This window comes from Euprymna scolopes, chromosome 5 (genome assembly GCF_053919585.1).
Source record: "Euprymna scolopes isolate OS-2025 chromosome 5, ASM5391958v1, whole genome shotgun sequence".
Lineage (NCBI taxonomy): Eukaryota > Metazoa > Mollusca > Cephalopoda > Sepiida > Sepiolidae > Euprymna > Euprymna scolopes.
Window position 1 is genome coordinate 108147004 of NC_136486.1, and position 16413 is coordinate 108163416.

At 36.5% G+C, this 16413-nt stretch overlaps 1 protein-coding gene across 1 annotated transcript; it reads right to left on the reverse strand.

Moving 5' to 3' along the window:
* Positions 1-11173: 11173 nt before the first annotated feature.
* LOC145276623 (uncharacterized) lies at positions 11174-15838 on the reverse strand. Its single transcript, XM_080127816.1, has one exon. The coding sequence runs from the start codon at positions 15836-15838 to the stop codon at positions 11174-11176; it is 4665 nt and encodes a 1554-aa protein (XP_079983942.1).
* Between the last annotated feature and the right edge of the window lie 575 nt (positions 15839-16413).

Genomic DNA, 16413 nt, shown 5'->3' on the forward strand with positions numbered 1-16413 from the left:
AATAATATCACGATCTATTTTCAGCATATAAGCAAAGCGATCTAACACATACCACACATCAAAATCAAAATCTTGCAGCACGACACATCTAATTGAGTACGCTCTATTTATTTGGCCTCTTAATCCGGTTCCCCTTACATTTCAGTGACACTGCGCTGTTTTCTTGGATTATAAAACTGAAAACGCGAATGAAGTTTAATATTGTATCTGTAGCTGATTCTATTTAATCCATTTTCGTTTTGTTTTCATTTTGCTTTAGTCAGATTTCTCAGAAATAAGAGGATCTCCTTCCTGGGGCTAACGTTGAGTCTCTATATTAAGAACATATCTATACGAATATTCAATTAAAGTTCACTTTTACGATTGAAACGTTGAGTCACTTTAACATTTGTGAAAATTATTTTCATCTCTCCAAAGTACCAGTAAGCTATGGCTTGGTATATATTTATTGTGATCTTACCGGATTCCCGGACAAGAATCCATCTATTCTGGTGGAGTATTCAGTTTAGTGATGTTGCAGAAACAACATTCCTCGAGAAGGTGCACCATTCTCCCCATAAACCAGTATGTAGCTATACCGAGTGTATCTTATATGGGTGCTGAACACTATATTATTTGGAATATTTATGCGAGATTTACTTGTAGAATACAGGATCCCCATGTAAGCTTGTCATGACAATCCCTTTTACAGACACTAGAGTAAGGTATCTAATAGGTATTCATGCTTTCTACAGGGGAAATTTAGTTTCTTTCTATAGGCATTCAAACTAATGCAAGTTATAATTTACTTTAATATATTAAAAGAAAGGAAGACTAAATATTTCTTAAAGCGACTGCATTAGAAAATCGCCACTTACACAGAATTCATGCAAATGCTTGAGTACACTAATTGAATAAGCTGTCCTTCAGTTTCAAAATTTAATGTAAAATTGTTTGGAGGTGTATTTCTTTATACTTAGATTGATAGGCATTTAGTTTAGATTTGTACAACACACGAACTGATAGATGTTGAGATTGAATAAAGTAATTGTATTAATAGTTTATTATTAAATATAAGCGGGGCGCCGAGCATTTTCTACTCGTAAAATACGCTTAAATATATTTTAATTCATGCAAATTTCGTAATTAATCCTACAGAGCTAATACTGTTTATTCGCCATTATATATAAACTTATTTACTATAATAATTATTAATTACCTACAGACACTAATGTTTCAGCCTTTCGTGAATCATCAGTGCAGGGTTTCACGATTAACACCAGTCGATAGATTCGAACCCGGCAACAGAAGCTTCATTAACTAGGACCCAGTTCATTCAGCTACCGTTAACCGCGAGAAATATTGTTAAACTTTAAACATTGATTCTTTAAATGCCTATACGATGATCTGTGCATAAGAGCTAAATTCATCGACTTTATTTCGACTGAAAGTACTCAACGCTAAAAAACGAGTTTCTTAAATTATAATTATTTACTATAATAATAATAATTATTTACTATAATAATTATTAAATACTACAGACACTAGTGTTTAATCCTTCCGGGACTCATCAGTGCAGGGTGTCACAATTAACACCAGTCAATTAACACCAGTATATATATATATATATATATATATATATATATATATATATATATATATATATATATATATATATATAATACTTATTTTAAATGTTAAAAAAACATTACGCGGATGCCATCAGCTAGAATCGAAACCAAAGAACTCACCGCTAAAACCGCGTTCCTTATCGTTCGAGCAATCGACAGATAACGAAGAAAAGTTAATTAGTTAAATAATTTCAAGCTACCTTGGCATTCGCACATGCGAAAAAGTAATAGAAGTATGTCGGCAAGTTTAAATGAATATTTTGCATGTAAACTTGCCGACATTATTTATCAACCCAAACATTGATTTTACTCGTTATAAACCATCGTTAGTGTATGATTAGTATTTCCTGTTAATTTCAGTATCGTTGAAGAGTATGTTTGTTAAATATTTTCACACAGACACACACAAACGTCTACTGTTTCATTTAGACAGGTGTCTTTGAGACATTTCTTAATGTAAATATGTATTTTACTTATTCCCGTTGCCTAATTAGGTGTTAATATTTAGTAAGTTTGTAAAGTTCAAAGACGTTTATTTTGTAAAACACTCTTTAGTTCTACTTGTATGATACGGTCTGTGTTTACCGGTGTATTAGCTCAATAAAAAATTTAGTCCAAAGTTTGTTCGCGGACTAAAAGAAGATACAACATAGTCTGACTGGCCATTGATCACAAGTGAGGCGAAGAAGGCCAACTAAAATGCATCGTTTCAAGAAACGAAAGTGTGGTTTAGTGTTTCCAACAAATAATGCTTCAGGAAGCATTGACCTCATAACATCTTTCTAGCAAACTTTCTGATCCCAGGGCAACCGAACGTTTAATGGTTGATATTAGTAAAGCGTAAATAACCCATAGTAAAATGAAATATGCATCAATTACGCCCTTATTTTACTTGTAAGTTACAGAGCTCATTTTGATTTCTCTGTGAAGAGGTTTCCAATACTTTAAGATTTATTCATATTACACATGGCTCTTGATTTGAAGACCAGATTTTATTTGTATTATTATTCATCAGACTACTGTTCTCATCTTGAGTGTGATTTTCACAATGTTTCGGTCGATATAACCTCCGACTTTCTTCAGGTGTATTTTGTCGAACTCGGGAATGTTTCTGTCGAACTTGGGAATTTGGACGAAATTTATTTACTTTACGGACGTAATATGATCTTGTTCCGTCAGCCATGACTGGAAGGAGGTCCTAAGTAATTCACAAATGTATTTTTCGATCGCCTACACCGAGGATTGAACCTTCAACCTTCAGGAAAATATCACTTTTACAATTGATTTTTCCCAGTACTCTAACCAGGGGTCCTTTTGCGGGAAATTTTTTGTCCGAATTTATGGAGTCTTAAACCTACTTTTTATTTCTAGTTGTAAATATCACCATTTATTACTAATTGTTACTATATATTAATATATATCTATCTCTATACTTATTACTTGTATATATTTATGTTTTTACTTATTACTTGTATATATTATCTATTGTTTATAATTACTGGTTCGCATATCGTATCAAATTGTATACTAGGTCTGCTTAGCATTTGGTTATTCTTTCAGTCATTCACTGTTCTTCTCGGTCTATAATATATACTTCGTCCCATAATGGTAGATGGTTTCCCTTTTCTTTCCAGATATGATCAACTATACCTGATTTTCGGTCTCTCCACGTACTACGACTTTTCGATATTCTTCTAACCGTACTTTCAACGGACGACACGTTTCACCTTTGTACAGTTTTCCACTTTTACTATACAGAGGTGAAACGTGTCGCCCGTTGAAAGTACGGTTAGAACATCGAAAAGACGTAGTACTTGGAGAGACTGAAAAGTCAGGTAGAGCTGACCATCTCCATTTCGCTCCAAATTTCGTCCAAATTACTGACTTCGACAGAAAACTTCCCGAGTTCGAAAAGATATATCTGAAGAAGGTCGATTATAGCAACCGAAACTTTGTAAAAATCGCACTCAAGATGAGAACAGCAGTCCGATGAATACAAATTACCAATCCTCATCTTAAAAATTCAGAAACGTCAGATTTTATTTGTTTGGATATATACATACATATATATATATATATATATATATATATATATATATATATATATATATATATATATATATATATATGAGAGAGAGGGAGAGGGGGGGATACATATGTTTGCTCGCTTGAGCGTTTAAATCGTCCATCCGGTTTGGACTTCCGCTTACAAAAAAATGCGCCTGCTTACCAATTTCATGGCCGCCCTGTCTTAAGTCCGATATTAAAAGTCACTGCTACTTTTCTAAGGATAGGCAAGATCAACAATATTTTTGTTTTAATTTATTCTAACGTATTTTCCTTACAATTATTTGACCCCTTTGAGTTAAAAAAAATGATTTCAATATAAATATAAATATATCAATAAAATTATTTATTGATCAGATAATTATTTTTTCTTGATATATTAAAGGCTGTTAACACACACACATACACACGCACAAAAAAACTAGTATCGGCCTGTACCACACTCTCCTTGTATTTTTTTCGTTTTATTTTTTTTTTTCAAATTTTCAACGGATTACACCTTTCTTAAATACAAGATTCTGCATTTAATCAAAGATTAATGATGTTAAGACCTTTATTATCCAATGTATTCCGTAATGTTTTTGCTGGTCGCCATGTTTGTTTTTACGCGCATGCATTCAATTTTTTTGCACGTTCATACATTAATTCTGTATACCCACCTACACTTTTGTGCATTAATTTTGTATGCTCACTATATCATAGCTAGTTATAATATCAACTGACCCAATGAGTCACGGGTAGTCTAGTCTTGCATATATATATATATATATATATATATATATATATATATATATATATATATATATATATATATACCCTTTATTGTAGCGATATATATATATATACCCTTTATTGTAGCGAGTATGTAATATTGTCACTATATAAATAAAAATATATGCGCACACACGCACACACACACATATATCTCTATATATAAAAATGTAAAGTTGGTTCGTTCTAAACGAATAAAACCATATTTCTACGTTACCAATTTATTTGAAATTTTCAGACAACCCATCTTTAGAGTCGAGGTATGTTTGTATGTTATTAAAATAAATTTACCTCGCGAATTATTAAAATTAAAATAGTAAATAAAATAAATATATTTTTAACCGTTACTGCGAATCTGTTCTGTTGATAAAAGTGAACTTCCGGTTCGATTTATTTCACAGCCACGAATTGACGAAAGATTTCATTTTCTGTTAACTCGATAAGTAAAAAAAAGCATCGTAATTTGTAACAATAAAAAAATAATTTTTACAGTAACATTACGAAAAAGGCCCCTAAAGTCCGTATTAATGAATTCGATATAACTCGAAGAAAAATGAATTCTCGCATACTATTCAGGAAATTAAAGATTTAATTAGATTCCTATTTCAGTCACCTAAATTATTTAGGGTGAAATGAGTTTAGGAATTTATAGCCAAACCTAAATATTTTTTTGTAAATATCCAGATACGCTACTACAGAACACCGACTACTGTTGGGGGGCGCGCTCGCCCCAACATTACATCCGTCCCCCCCCCCCGCTCGCCCCCCAATGTACAAAATAAAATCTTCGGAAATCCACGGCAGACCCCCTCACTGTAATCTCTGAACGCATATACCATTCACTGGACAAAGCGGGAGAGGGCAGAGCGGTAGCTCTCGATATATCTAAGGTTTTTGACAGGGTATGGCATGAGGGTCTACTCAGGAAGATTAGATCTTACGGTATCACTGGTAGAATACTTAACATAATTAAACCCTTCTTAGATAAGAGAAAAATCCAGGTTGTCCTCGACTGTCGTACATCTAAACAATATGATATAAATGCGGGAGTGCCCCAGGGATCTATCCTTGGTCCTCTGCTGTTCCTGATATTCATAAATGACCTCCCCGACAAAATTGCCTCTGAGATGGGTATATATGCTGATGACACCACACTCTATAGCAGGCACGACAGGAAAACAAATGAACATATATCTAAAGTAATGGCAGAAACACTAGAGGATGACCTCCAATCAGTAGTGGAATGGGGACAAAAATGGATGGTAACGTTCAATGCCACCAAGACAAAACTGGTTTCATTCAATAATTACAAGAAACCTTCCCTACCACCTATAGCAATGACCAACGATTCTTTATCTGAGAGTACGTCTCTCACGCTCTTTGGCCTAACGTTCACAGGAAACATGAGTTGGAACAATTACATCGAGGGCATTGCCAGGGCCGCTGCAAGGAAGGTGGGCTCTCTCTACCGTGCTAGAAAACTTCTAACACCCGAAAGTATCCTGTACCTCTATAAGGCCACTATTCGCCCATGCATGGAGTATTGCTGTCATATTTGGGCCGGTGCATCGGCTACTAGTCTCTCGCTCCTTGACAGGGTTCAAAAGAGAGTCGCAAATCTGATAGGCCCTAAACTGGCATCTAAACTTCAGCCTCTGTCCCATCGTCGAAACGTTGCATCCCTCTGCCTTCTCTACAAGTATTATAATGGTGGATGCTCTGAAGAACTGCAAGCACTTGTGCCCCCACGACGTGAACAGCCTCGACAGACCCGACAAGCTGCAAAATCCCACCCCCACACTGTAGAGATCCCTAGATGTAAAAGATATTTCTACCCCAGTAGTTTATTCCCCAGAACTGCTAGACTTTGGAATTCCATTCCAGGTCACTGCTTCCCCACCTGTACTGACATGCATAAGTTCATGTGCAACGTGAACCAACATCCCGCTGCCCTAATCCCTGCATAGTACCCCAGTAGATGTTTCCCCTGATAGTAGCCCCCTACACCAAAGTGGCAATGTGCCTTGTTTGGGGTGAAAATTTAATTTAAAAAAAAAAAAAAAGAAAGTTAAATGGTGTTCTAATTGGTAAATGTGGGTGCGTTACTTATGGAAAATTTTAAAATTCTATGCTCCAGGTTAAAAAAACCCAGATAAATTGCCCCCTACTCCAACTTGGTGTGCTTTCCTTTTCTTATTTTATTTCTTTTTCAGCTAATTTAAAATTTTCCACCCAAAAAGCGCTATAATGTATTTTTGAAAATTAGAAAATTCTATGACCTGGAAAAAAAACTCCCCTCCCCCTCAACGTAGTTTGCTTGGTGAAGCCGTCGTTTATGCTACAGCGTGCATGCGCGTAGCATATACGGAAGCTGCAAAATGGTGGAAAGAAGTTCGTGATTTCAGGGGTACCATGCAAACGGTAAATTTGCCCCAAGTTTAACTATCCGATTCGTTGTCAGCGACCTCAATTACCTATAAAAAAAAGCAAATTAGAGTGGTCGGTGTCCTGTAGTAGCGTATCTGGATATTTACCATTTTTTTCTTGCTTAAAAAAATAGCATTAATACAGTAAGTTAGGTAAAAATTGCATAGAATGCTCTGCTTTACGGTTGTAAAAATGGAACGGAAATTTGAATTCCGTTCCCTTTTAAATTCGGTACATTTTTACATTACGTCCAACTCATCGTTCACATTTGACACGTCAACTTTATAGCTTTTCGGGTATTCTGGCAAGGTTAGGGGTGTCTATTCCGAAAGCTGTTCTTAACATGGGTAGATTGGTAGGTGTGTAAGAAATTTCGTGAAAAATAGTGAATAATTCCACCCCGTCTTTCAAAGCTTATAACTCCTCGAAAAATGTAACTCAACCCCTAATGTTTTTTCCAATTAAAGGAGCAAGGACCAAGGTTTCATTAAAAAATGACGAATAAAAAAACATGTTTTAAAAAAAAAGGTTTAAACTTCGGACTTTACAGGTAAATTTCTAAAAAACACTACTTTTTTTCTTTTAAATTTGAATATATTATTTATTGACCCTTTCTCTTCAATTTGTGATATATAAAACTTTGGTGTGTAAATTAATTATTTACTTTTTACTAGACACTTGAAAATGGGGGGGGCGTGAATTAAAAAAAACGTTTGTCTAAAATAGTATGTTCGGTTTATTGGAAAGAACATAAAATTTCACATTGACCCTGAAAATATCGTAAAAATAGAATCAATAGAAAAATTTTGATAGATTTTTCAAGTTTAAAAATTGAAAAATATTGAGTTCGTAAAATTCATTACTGTTTTAAAAAAAATATATTTCTATTACTTTTAAAACAACTGTAATAGTTTATTTTGGAAGTATAATCCATAAAGAAAATAAAAACCAACTTTTAAAAGAGAAATTACGAGATTTTAATATTTTATTCGCAGTTTCGTGATAGGGGTGTAAAAAGTTCCTACAAAAAGTCTGATACATCTACTAGATTGGAGTGTTTATTCATTGTAAACGTACCCGACAACCTATAAATGTCGACATTTCCGATATGAATGGTAAGCTGGACTTATGTAACAAATAACAAAAAGATATACCAAACTTACTTTTTCGTTTAAAAATGGAATTATTTCCCTTTCGTTATTAACTTTTTTAAAAAAAAATTTTTTTAAATAAATATTTTGTGTTTCATATACATAAAGTACAATTGTTGAATGTTACGGTTTTGATTATATTCGTTTTAGGGGGGCACAATTAAAAAATTAAGAAAGATTAAAACGTAGTAAAATTTAAGTTTCCGTTCCATTTTTACAACAACCGTAAAACAATGCATACTAAGCAAGTTATATCGTAATTTATAAGCATATTGAAACACTAAATCAACATTTTATTTATTTTTTGCATAATTAATGATGGAAGTATTTTTCTGTTTTATTTTCTTAATATCTGTTAAAAAAATAATTTGTACATTCTCTTGAAAAAAAGAATAATACTTTTCTCTACTTTCACATGTGTTCCATTTTAACAAACTGAGCCACAGCAACGCGTGGCCGGGTACAGCTAGTATATATATATATATATATATATATATATATATATATATATATATATATACATAATATATTTAAATAAGGGAGTAGTCACCAACAATGTGTATTTTTAACATTATTTTATTATTCCGTGTCTTGGTTTTTCATTGAGAATTATGTTTGGATCATTGTAATAATGTTTTTAAGTCATTGAAATCGTTTTTACGCGCGCTTCAGACGTTCTGTGATGCGTCCTCGTCAAAAATTATTTTAATTATAAAAATTAATTATTTTAGAAATGAAAAGGGGAAAGGGAGATTGATAGAGGAACAGCTAGGAATCGAGGAATAAATACACAAATCTTAATTTCAAAATATTACACACGCTATTTAACACTTCTATTTTTATTTCCGTGCCCCCAATGCCATATATATATATATATATATATATATATATATATATCATTATTATTAAATATCTACATAAAATCTCATATGTCTATTTCCAGTATTTATTTCAACAGTGCTCGATACATTAATAGAGCTAGGCAGTCTGACAAAATCTCACAAGGAGGTAATGCGTTATTATAATAAGTGTAACTCAATTGTCATATATATATATATATATATATACATACATATACATATATATATATTGTTTTCCCCTTGGCTAACAAAGCTAAAATGTAGTGTTAGAAAATGAGATATTCACAAAATATTTACGTCAGACATTATTTTAGCACAGCGCTTGAGGGCGTCACAATTATACATTCCATTCATCATACCTTCTTTGTTTAAATATGATTAATATCAAAGACACGTAGGAATACATAAGTCCCACGGCAAATATCTCTTGAATAATGAAGATATATGATGGGATAGGAAGCCTATATATAGAATAACTTCAGATATCTGTGCAGTCCATACATCACTGTTTTATTAACTTTTTTTTTGTTCATAGGATTGACCTCAAAGTGTTTGTTTATATTGTTGGTATAAGCCATTGACAGTCTTCCTCAGATGCAGCGTTTATTTATCTTATTGTTTGTGTCGTATTCACGGCGGGACATTTGAGTTCTGTTTTTGCGCGGCAATTGTTCATATGTAATGACACCGACGCTCAGCATTCTTCGAATGCTAATCCATTTGATTTCAGTTAAGAAAGTACAATAAAAAATATGCAGGTAAATACATACGAAGGACTTCGAAAGGTCATGCGTCCTATTTGAACATGCCGGAATGGATCAAGGAAGATTGTAAGTCGCATTGTTAAGATGACTGAACTTATGAATTCATTACTTGAATAGAATTTTAATAGTATCACTCCCGTTTTGTTTTGATTTTTAACTTTTTGAGTTACAAAAATAGGAAGTTTATTTACGGAAAGATCCTCGTATGGCAAAATGCGCTCTGGACGCTTATGCAGAGCCATCTTTCATTACTAGCAAAAATGCATTAAAAATGATCACGACCTTTCATAATATATGTCATTAAGGCCAATGACGTTATCGATGAGGTCCTAGAAAGCAACATCTGTCGAATAGTCAGAGTATCGGTAATGAATAAAAAAAAATTACAAAAAGCATTAGAAAGCTTTTAAAACATACATTAAAAAAGAGAGAAAAATTAGGAACATGATGATTTGTATTGAAACTCATTCAATATTAAAAAAGAATTCAAAACAGAACAGTTGAGTGTTTATACGTCAAATGTCATTAAAGATTTAGTTGTTTCATAGATTTTAGAGATTGAAATACGTCCAATATTTAGTGTATAAATTACGTTTATAAAGAAAAGAAAGAAACACGATTCGATTTATAGTAAAACTGAACTTTATTCACAACTAGCAGTATTACCCAACGTTGTTCGGGGGGGGGGTGATTTAATGCCATCTTAATGCTTATTGTCTGTACATTCAGTATTTTTTTTTTTTGTAATCCTTAAATTATTTTAGTAAAGTTGGTTATATTGACGTCTTACTGATCAATGTAGCTTCCACATCTGATTTGTCCCCTTAGCAGCTATTCTTCCAGCTCAAAACCAAATACTATGGTAAGGTTTTGGGAGCCATGATTTCTTTAACTCTATGCGAAAGAAACCACAGGTTCAATATTGACCATCTATTCGTTTTAAGAATTTATGTCGTTGTAGCTGTATAGTTTTACAATTAGTCAACTATGGCAAAAAATTCCTTACCTTATGTTGCCGGGCATAGTACTTATGCTTGGTTGATGAGGTCTATGTTTTTTAGACCAATGTCTTTGAAACTTCTGAATCACATTTTCACTAATATGTGTGTAGACTGTTTTGCAATTTCTTCAGGATCAGTTGTTTGTTCAATGGACGTTCAAAAAACAGAAAAATAATTTACTGTTGTACTGCTAAAATGTTATTCCATAGCCAATACAATTGTTTAGGGTTGATCAGAATGAATCTAATTATGCAGAGTTGGCAACCAAATAAAGACGAAAGAATTATAAGGACCGCAAATGCTTCTGAATATATTTAAGGGCACTCTAGGTTTTGCCAAATTCATATTTTCACTCTATTTCTCTTTCCATAGAGGTTACTGTGTAAATACATGAAATTGTTTTCATTTTGTTACAAAAAAGAATCCAGGTTAGTGAATTCTTTACTGGGTGCTGGCAAAGCTTTAGAAGGAATAAACACGGTTAATAGAGAGGAGAAATTGAGGTGTAAAATTGTTGAAAAATTATAAAACCTCTTTGTAAACAACATTTTTAGCAAGTGTTTTAGGAGAAAACACAAAGAGTTTGGATTGTGAGCCCACACGTGAGGCAGCTACATAGAGCTGACCGTGAGAAAAACATTGCTCCTGTAAATGAATGCCTGCAACGTCAAAGGTTTGGCCCTGGGATTTGTTGATGGACATCGCGAAGCACAGTTTCACAGGGAACTGTGATCGCTTGAAGTAAATGCCCAGGTCTGGATTTGATGGATATAGGGGTATCCTCGAAATTAGCACTGTCTCTCCTTTTCCACAGCCAGTCAATATTTTGGCCTCGATAATATTAGGTGACAGGGATGTTACCACGAGGCGGGTTCCATTACATTGCTTTGGTGGTATGAGGTTACGAATGAGCATTATAGGAGCTCCAACCTTAAGTCGGAGTATGTGGGGTGGCAGGCCAGGTGGTTCTAGGGAGTTTAGCAACTCCACCGTGTAATCAGCCAGATCAGCAGTATCAGGTGTGCGGTCAATGGATTTATAGACACGTTCCTCTCCCGGGATGAGTTCCAAAAGTCTGTAGTTAATCGCATTGACGGAGGCGTTTTTTGGAGCCAGAATCGCTCTCGTGGCGAGCCAATCAAAGTCCCTGTAGTTTTTCTGAATGTTCTCGAAAACTGCCTGGTATAGGTGGGTTGGCGTTTCAACGATGGTTGATATGTGTTCAACATTTGTGTAATCTTCAGTGTCTGTGGGAGTACGTCCTTCACCAAGTTCCAGAAGTGCATTAGAGAAATTAGCAGCATCTGGGTTGCGGCTAAGGTGGACACGCATATTTGTTGTGAGTTTTAAATGGTGAACTTGATCCCACAGTATCGACGATTTCAGGCATGCTTGAACAGCATCAGCGCGTGTCCCTTTTGGGACAACAGGAAGTGTTTGTCGGAAATCTCCACACAGCAGAACTGTTAATCCACCCATGATGTTGTCACAGTTGCGTAAATCTTGAAGGGTCCTGTTCAATGCTTCCAACGCAACTTTGTGCGCCATCGTGCATTCATCCCATACGATGAGTTTGCATCTGCGTAACAAAACAGCTTTATCCGAATTCTTTTCGATGTTGCATGTTGGGAATTCAGTTTGTGTGTAGTTGATGGGCAATTTTAAAGCTGAATGTGCCGTTCTGCCATCAGGGAGTAAAGTTGCAGCAATTCCAGAGGTTGCAACAGCTATAGCGACAGCTCCACTCCGTCGCACATGGGCAAGTATTAATTTGGTGACAAAGGTTTTTCCTGTGCCACCAGGTGCGTCCAAGAAAAATATTCCTCCACGGTTCTGTTGAACATTTTCATTGATCATATGGTAGACGTTCAGTTGTTCAGGCAACAGTTTAGGCTCATTCTCAGCAATGTACGCATTAAGTTCTGTAGGTGAGTAGCATATTTCACGCAGTAAATTTAGGCTCAAACTATTCCCTTCATGGCAGATGGGGGCAGGTAGGCCATATGATGGTAAAGTGGAACCACCAATTTCCAAAAGGAGGTTTTCGAGGCAAATTAGCCCTTCATTGTAAATCACTTGGGAGTAGTCTTGCTCCACCGATGTATTCTCAAGTTGGGCTCTTCTGGAAATGTCTTCGGTCATGAAGTTACGAAATTTCATCCATAGATGTTTTGGATCGCTCAAGTCACACCATACTATCATAATTGCAAAGAGCGACCGTAGAGCATGGGGAGATTTGAATAGACTTCCTTCTGTCATGGCGGCATCCCACTGAGAATCGTTTTCAAGTAGTCCCAACTGGGAGCATGCATCACGGAAGGTTTCACACAGGACGCCATCGACAGTTTTTATGTCATCAAAACTTATAGGGCCACGGACTTCGTGAAGGAGAAGACGAAGATGGAAGCACTCATGTTGACGTGGTGGCACTGTGTAAACTCGCCCGAGACAGGAATCATATTTAACCCCTGGGAAGCCATCGACAGGGTCTCCACACTTCCTGCGAGTCCACTGTTTGTTATTCCAAGTGTAGTAGGAAGGGATCTGTGGATACAAAAGCGTCTTTGCAAACTCATCATGGCCGCATAGTTTGAAGAAGGCAGTAAGCGTAGTTTCTGGTGGATGCTCCACCACCTGATTAGCAGTGCCGGCAGAAAAGTAAACTCTTTGCCCATTTTCAAGGTGAACAGCGAGTTGTATAACTGCAGGATATCTTTGGTGCAAGGGAAATGAGTAAAAATGCCATACACCTTCACCGCAACACAGGAAACGTCCAATGACATGAGCAGATGGCTCGTCTCGAGAACCGTCGCGCTGAACAGCAAACGCTGCAGCATCGCTTCCCTTGTTGATGTATTTGCAGATATATTTAATGGATTTCACTGAGTGACAGAACTCCACATTGATGTGCGATTGGAAAATTTTCGTCAGCAAGGGACAGTACGGTACTATCCATCGGTTATCAACAGTGCTCCGACCGACTATCATCGTATGGCCGCCATCACCTGGACTCCGTCGCCTGTAAAGTGGGTAACCATCACCTCCTGTTTGTGTAGCATTGACAAATCTCCGTGGGTAGCCGCAAGCGCACACCGATTTCTTTTTACAGCATGATTGAGCTTTCTGGCCAGGACCACAGGGTCCATGAACCATCGTTGCTTTGACAATTTCGTAAAGCTGTGGGTCTAATCCAGGATCGGGAATCTCGGCTGAGATAATTTTGTCAATATCAGTGGATTGAATCCGTTCACACAGCCAGATTAAGATATGGGCATGCGGAAGGCCTCTTTTTTGCCACTCTACAGTGAATATGTGGCACCTTACTCGGCCGTAGACTTCACCCTTGACTATAAGATCCATGAGTTTGCACAATTTAAGCCGGAAAACACGGGCAATGAGATCAGGTCGGTCGTAGTGTTCTTGACCCAGAAACAGTTCATCTCGTATTTCTTCCCATGATGGATTGCAGGTGAAGGTAATAAACAAATCCGGTCGGCCATAATAGCGGACGTACGTCATTGCGTCTTGTGTGCGGGCATGCATATAACGCGGGCCACCGATGTATGTGGACGGAAGAATTGTCAGTTTTCCAACAGTGTTAGGGTCAGTTTCATTTCTCATGCCATCGTGCAGATGTATGTATGAAGACGACCGAAGCTGTTTTTGGTGAACCCGAATATATAGGAGCCTTTCAGATTCCATTTTTGCTGCCATGTCGACTATGTATTGTTGCAGAAGAGGTCCACTCCGAAGGAGAGTGTTGAAATCGTCGTCGCGAACCATCAGTCTGTATGCGTAATATGCTCTGCATGTAATAGTTTTGGGATTGATGGTCGTTTGTCCCAAGTTTTGTTGACATGGTATGTGAAAATGGTATCCATCGTCACCGTAAGGAAATAGTAGGGGATATTGTAGTGCGTCGTATGATCGATGCATTTCATGTATTCGCTGTAGACGTCCACCCCTAGTATGAATAACTATGTCGCGTTTGTTGTTGTGCTCACCCTGGATGACTGCAGAAACCTCGTTGCAAGTGGGAGCATTGAAGCGACGCTCATGTTCTCCTGTAGGACGTTTGTCTGCGTTAATAACGATGGAAAAATTAGGCAGAGGAACATTCTGTAGTGCATACTTGAAACTTTGAATATATGGGTTCGTTTGGTGGAGCATGTCTTGAAGCTGCAAAACAATACTGAGTTGTCGTCGATCCGAACTGTCGTTTGTCTCGGCTGTAATAGCTAGTCGGTTTTCAGCTTGTTGGACGTAGTCACTTACGAAGTAGAGTTGTAAAAATGATGGTTGTACGGTCTCATCAGGTAAAAGGGACCCTATTAGATGGTAGACTTGGCCTTGCACCTTAAATGCGGGATTCCAGCCGCTTTCACGGACAATGTTTGCACCAAATGATGTCATTTGGAAGTAGCAGTTGAAAAGTGGAATGGATTTCCGAAAATATTTAGATTCATCAGTCATGCCCAAAAGTAGGTCTCGCAGTGGTTGAGGTAAAGTCTGTAGGGATGGTAGTTTAACTTTACCCGAAGAGCAGCATAGGCTTGGAGGTTCTGCCGGCCATTTTTTAGCTTTGCAGAATGAACATATGCAATTCATCGAACCAATGCTAAGATCCTGCCGGGTAGAGAAGTCATAGTTGGCGTCATAGTTAAATGCTTTGCGTAACCAAAACTCCGGTGAAGGGCATATGTTGCCGCGAGAGGCATGAAATCTCCGAGTAACAGCCTGAACTCGTATCCTTCGAGCTTCTGGTGGCTGAGATGACCAAATGGCGGCTCTGGATGTGTTATCTCGGGCAAGTCGTCTGACCCTCGCTTCAGTAGATTCAGCAGCTCGTGCTGAAGCTGTGGAGGCTGCGTTAGCTGCTCTCCGCCGAGCTGTCCTTTCTGTAGATTCGTTGGCCCTTGCAGAAGAGGTACTTGCAGCATTGGCTGCTCTACGGTTGGCCTGAATCTCTGCAGTTTGTGAAGAACGTAGTTGAGCCATGGCTGCAGCATGTCTAGATAAACGATAAGTCCGTTGAGTAAGTGTTTCAGAAGATCTGGTCTGAGACATGCGCTGTGCTTCGCGAGAACGTAATAATTCTACTTCATCGTAGTCTAGGCTTGCTCTGATGTTCCTAACAGTAGTCGCTGCTTTCGTGCGCCTTCCGAGCTGATTTTTTTTGGGTGGCATTGTTGCGAAATTACTCTGCGGGTGTGTGTAGAATTGAAATGGAATGCTGCCGAAACAATTTTTGAAAGAGTCAATATTTAGGTAGTGTGTATGGTATAAAATAAAATAAAAATAAAGGCAATCAGTATGTGTAATTTCCCCAATACATCAATGTAGAAATATTGGGATTAAAATGTACAGTTGGAAAAACCTCTATATTTATATAAATAAAACAAAGAAAGATATACGTGAAATAAATGAATTTGAAGGTACAATAAATATGTATAAATATGTATAAATGTATGGTGTAAAATCAAATGAAAAAAATGGATGTCCAGGAAAAAGGCAATCAGTATTTGTAAAGTCCCCGTTACATCAACGTAGAAATATTGGGATTAAAATGTAAAGTTTTGAAAACCTCTACATTAGGTGTCAAAAATTGAAGATATAATAAATATGTATAAAAGTATGAGAAGATTAAATGCGAAAAGTAATAATATTGAGAAATGCTTTCTAAATGCATAAGTAATGTAAATGTAAAAATAAACAATGTTGTATTATTGTTGTTATGAATTTTTTGTTTGTTTGAATTAGAA

Coding starts and splice junctions, on each gene's coding strand:
- LOC145276623 (XM_080127816.1), bottom strand. CDS start 15,838: ATGCCACCCAAAAAAAATCAGCTCGGAAGGCGCACGAAAGCAGCGACT.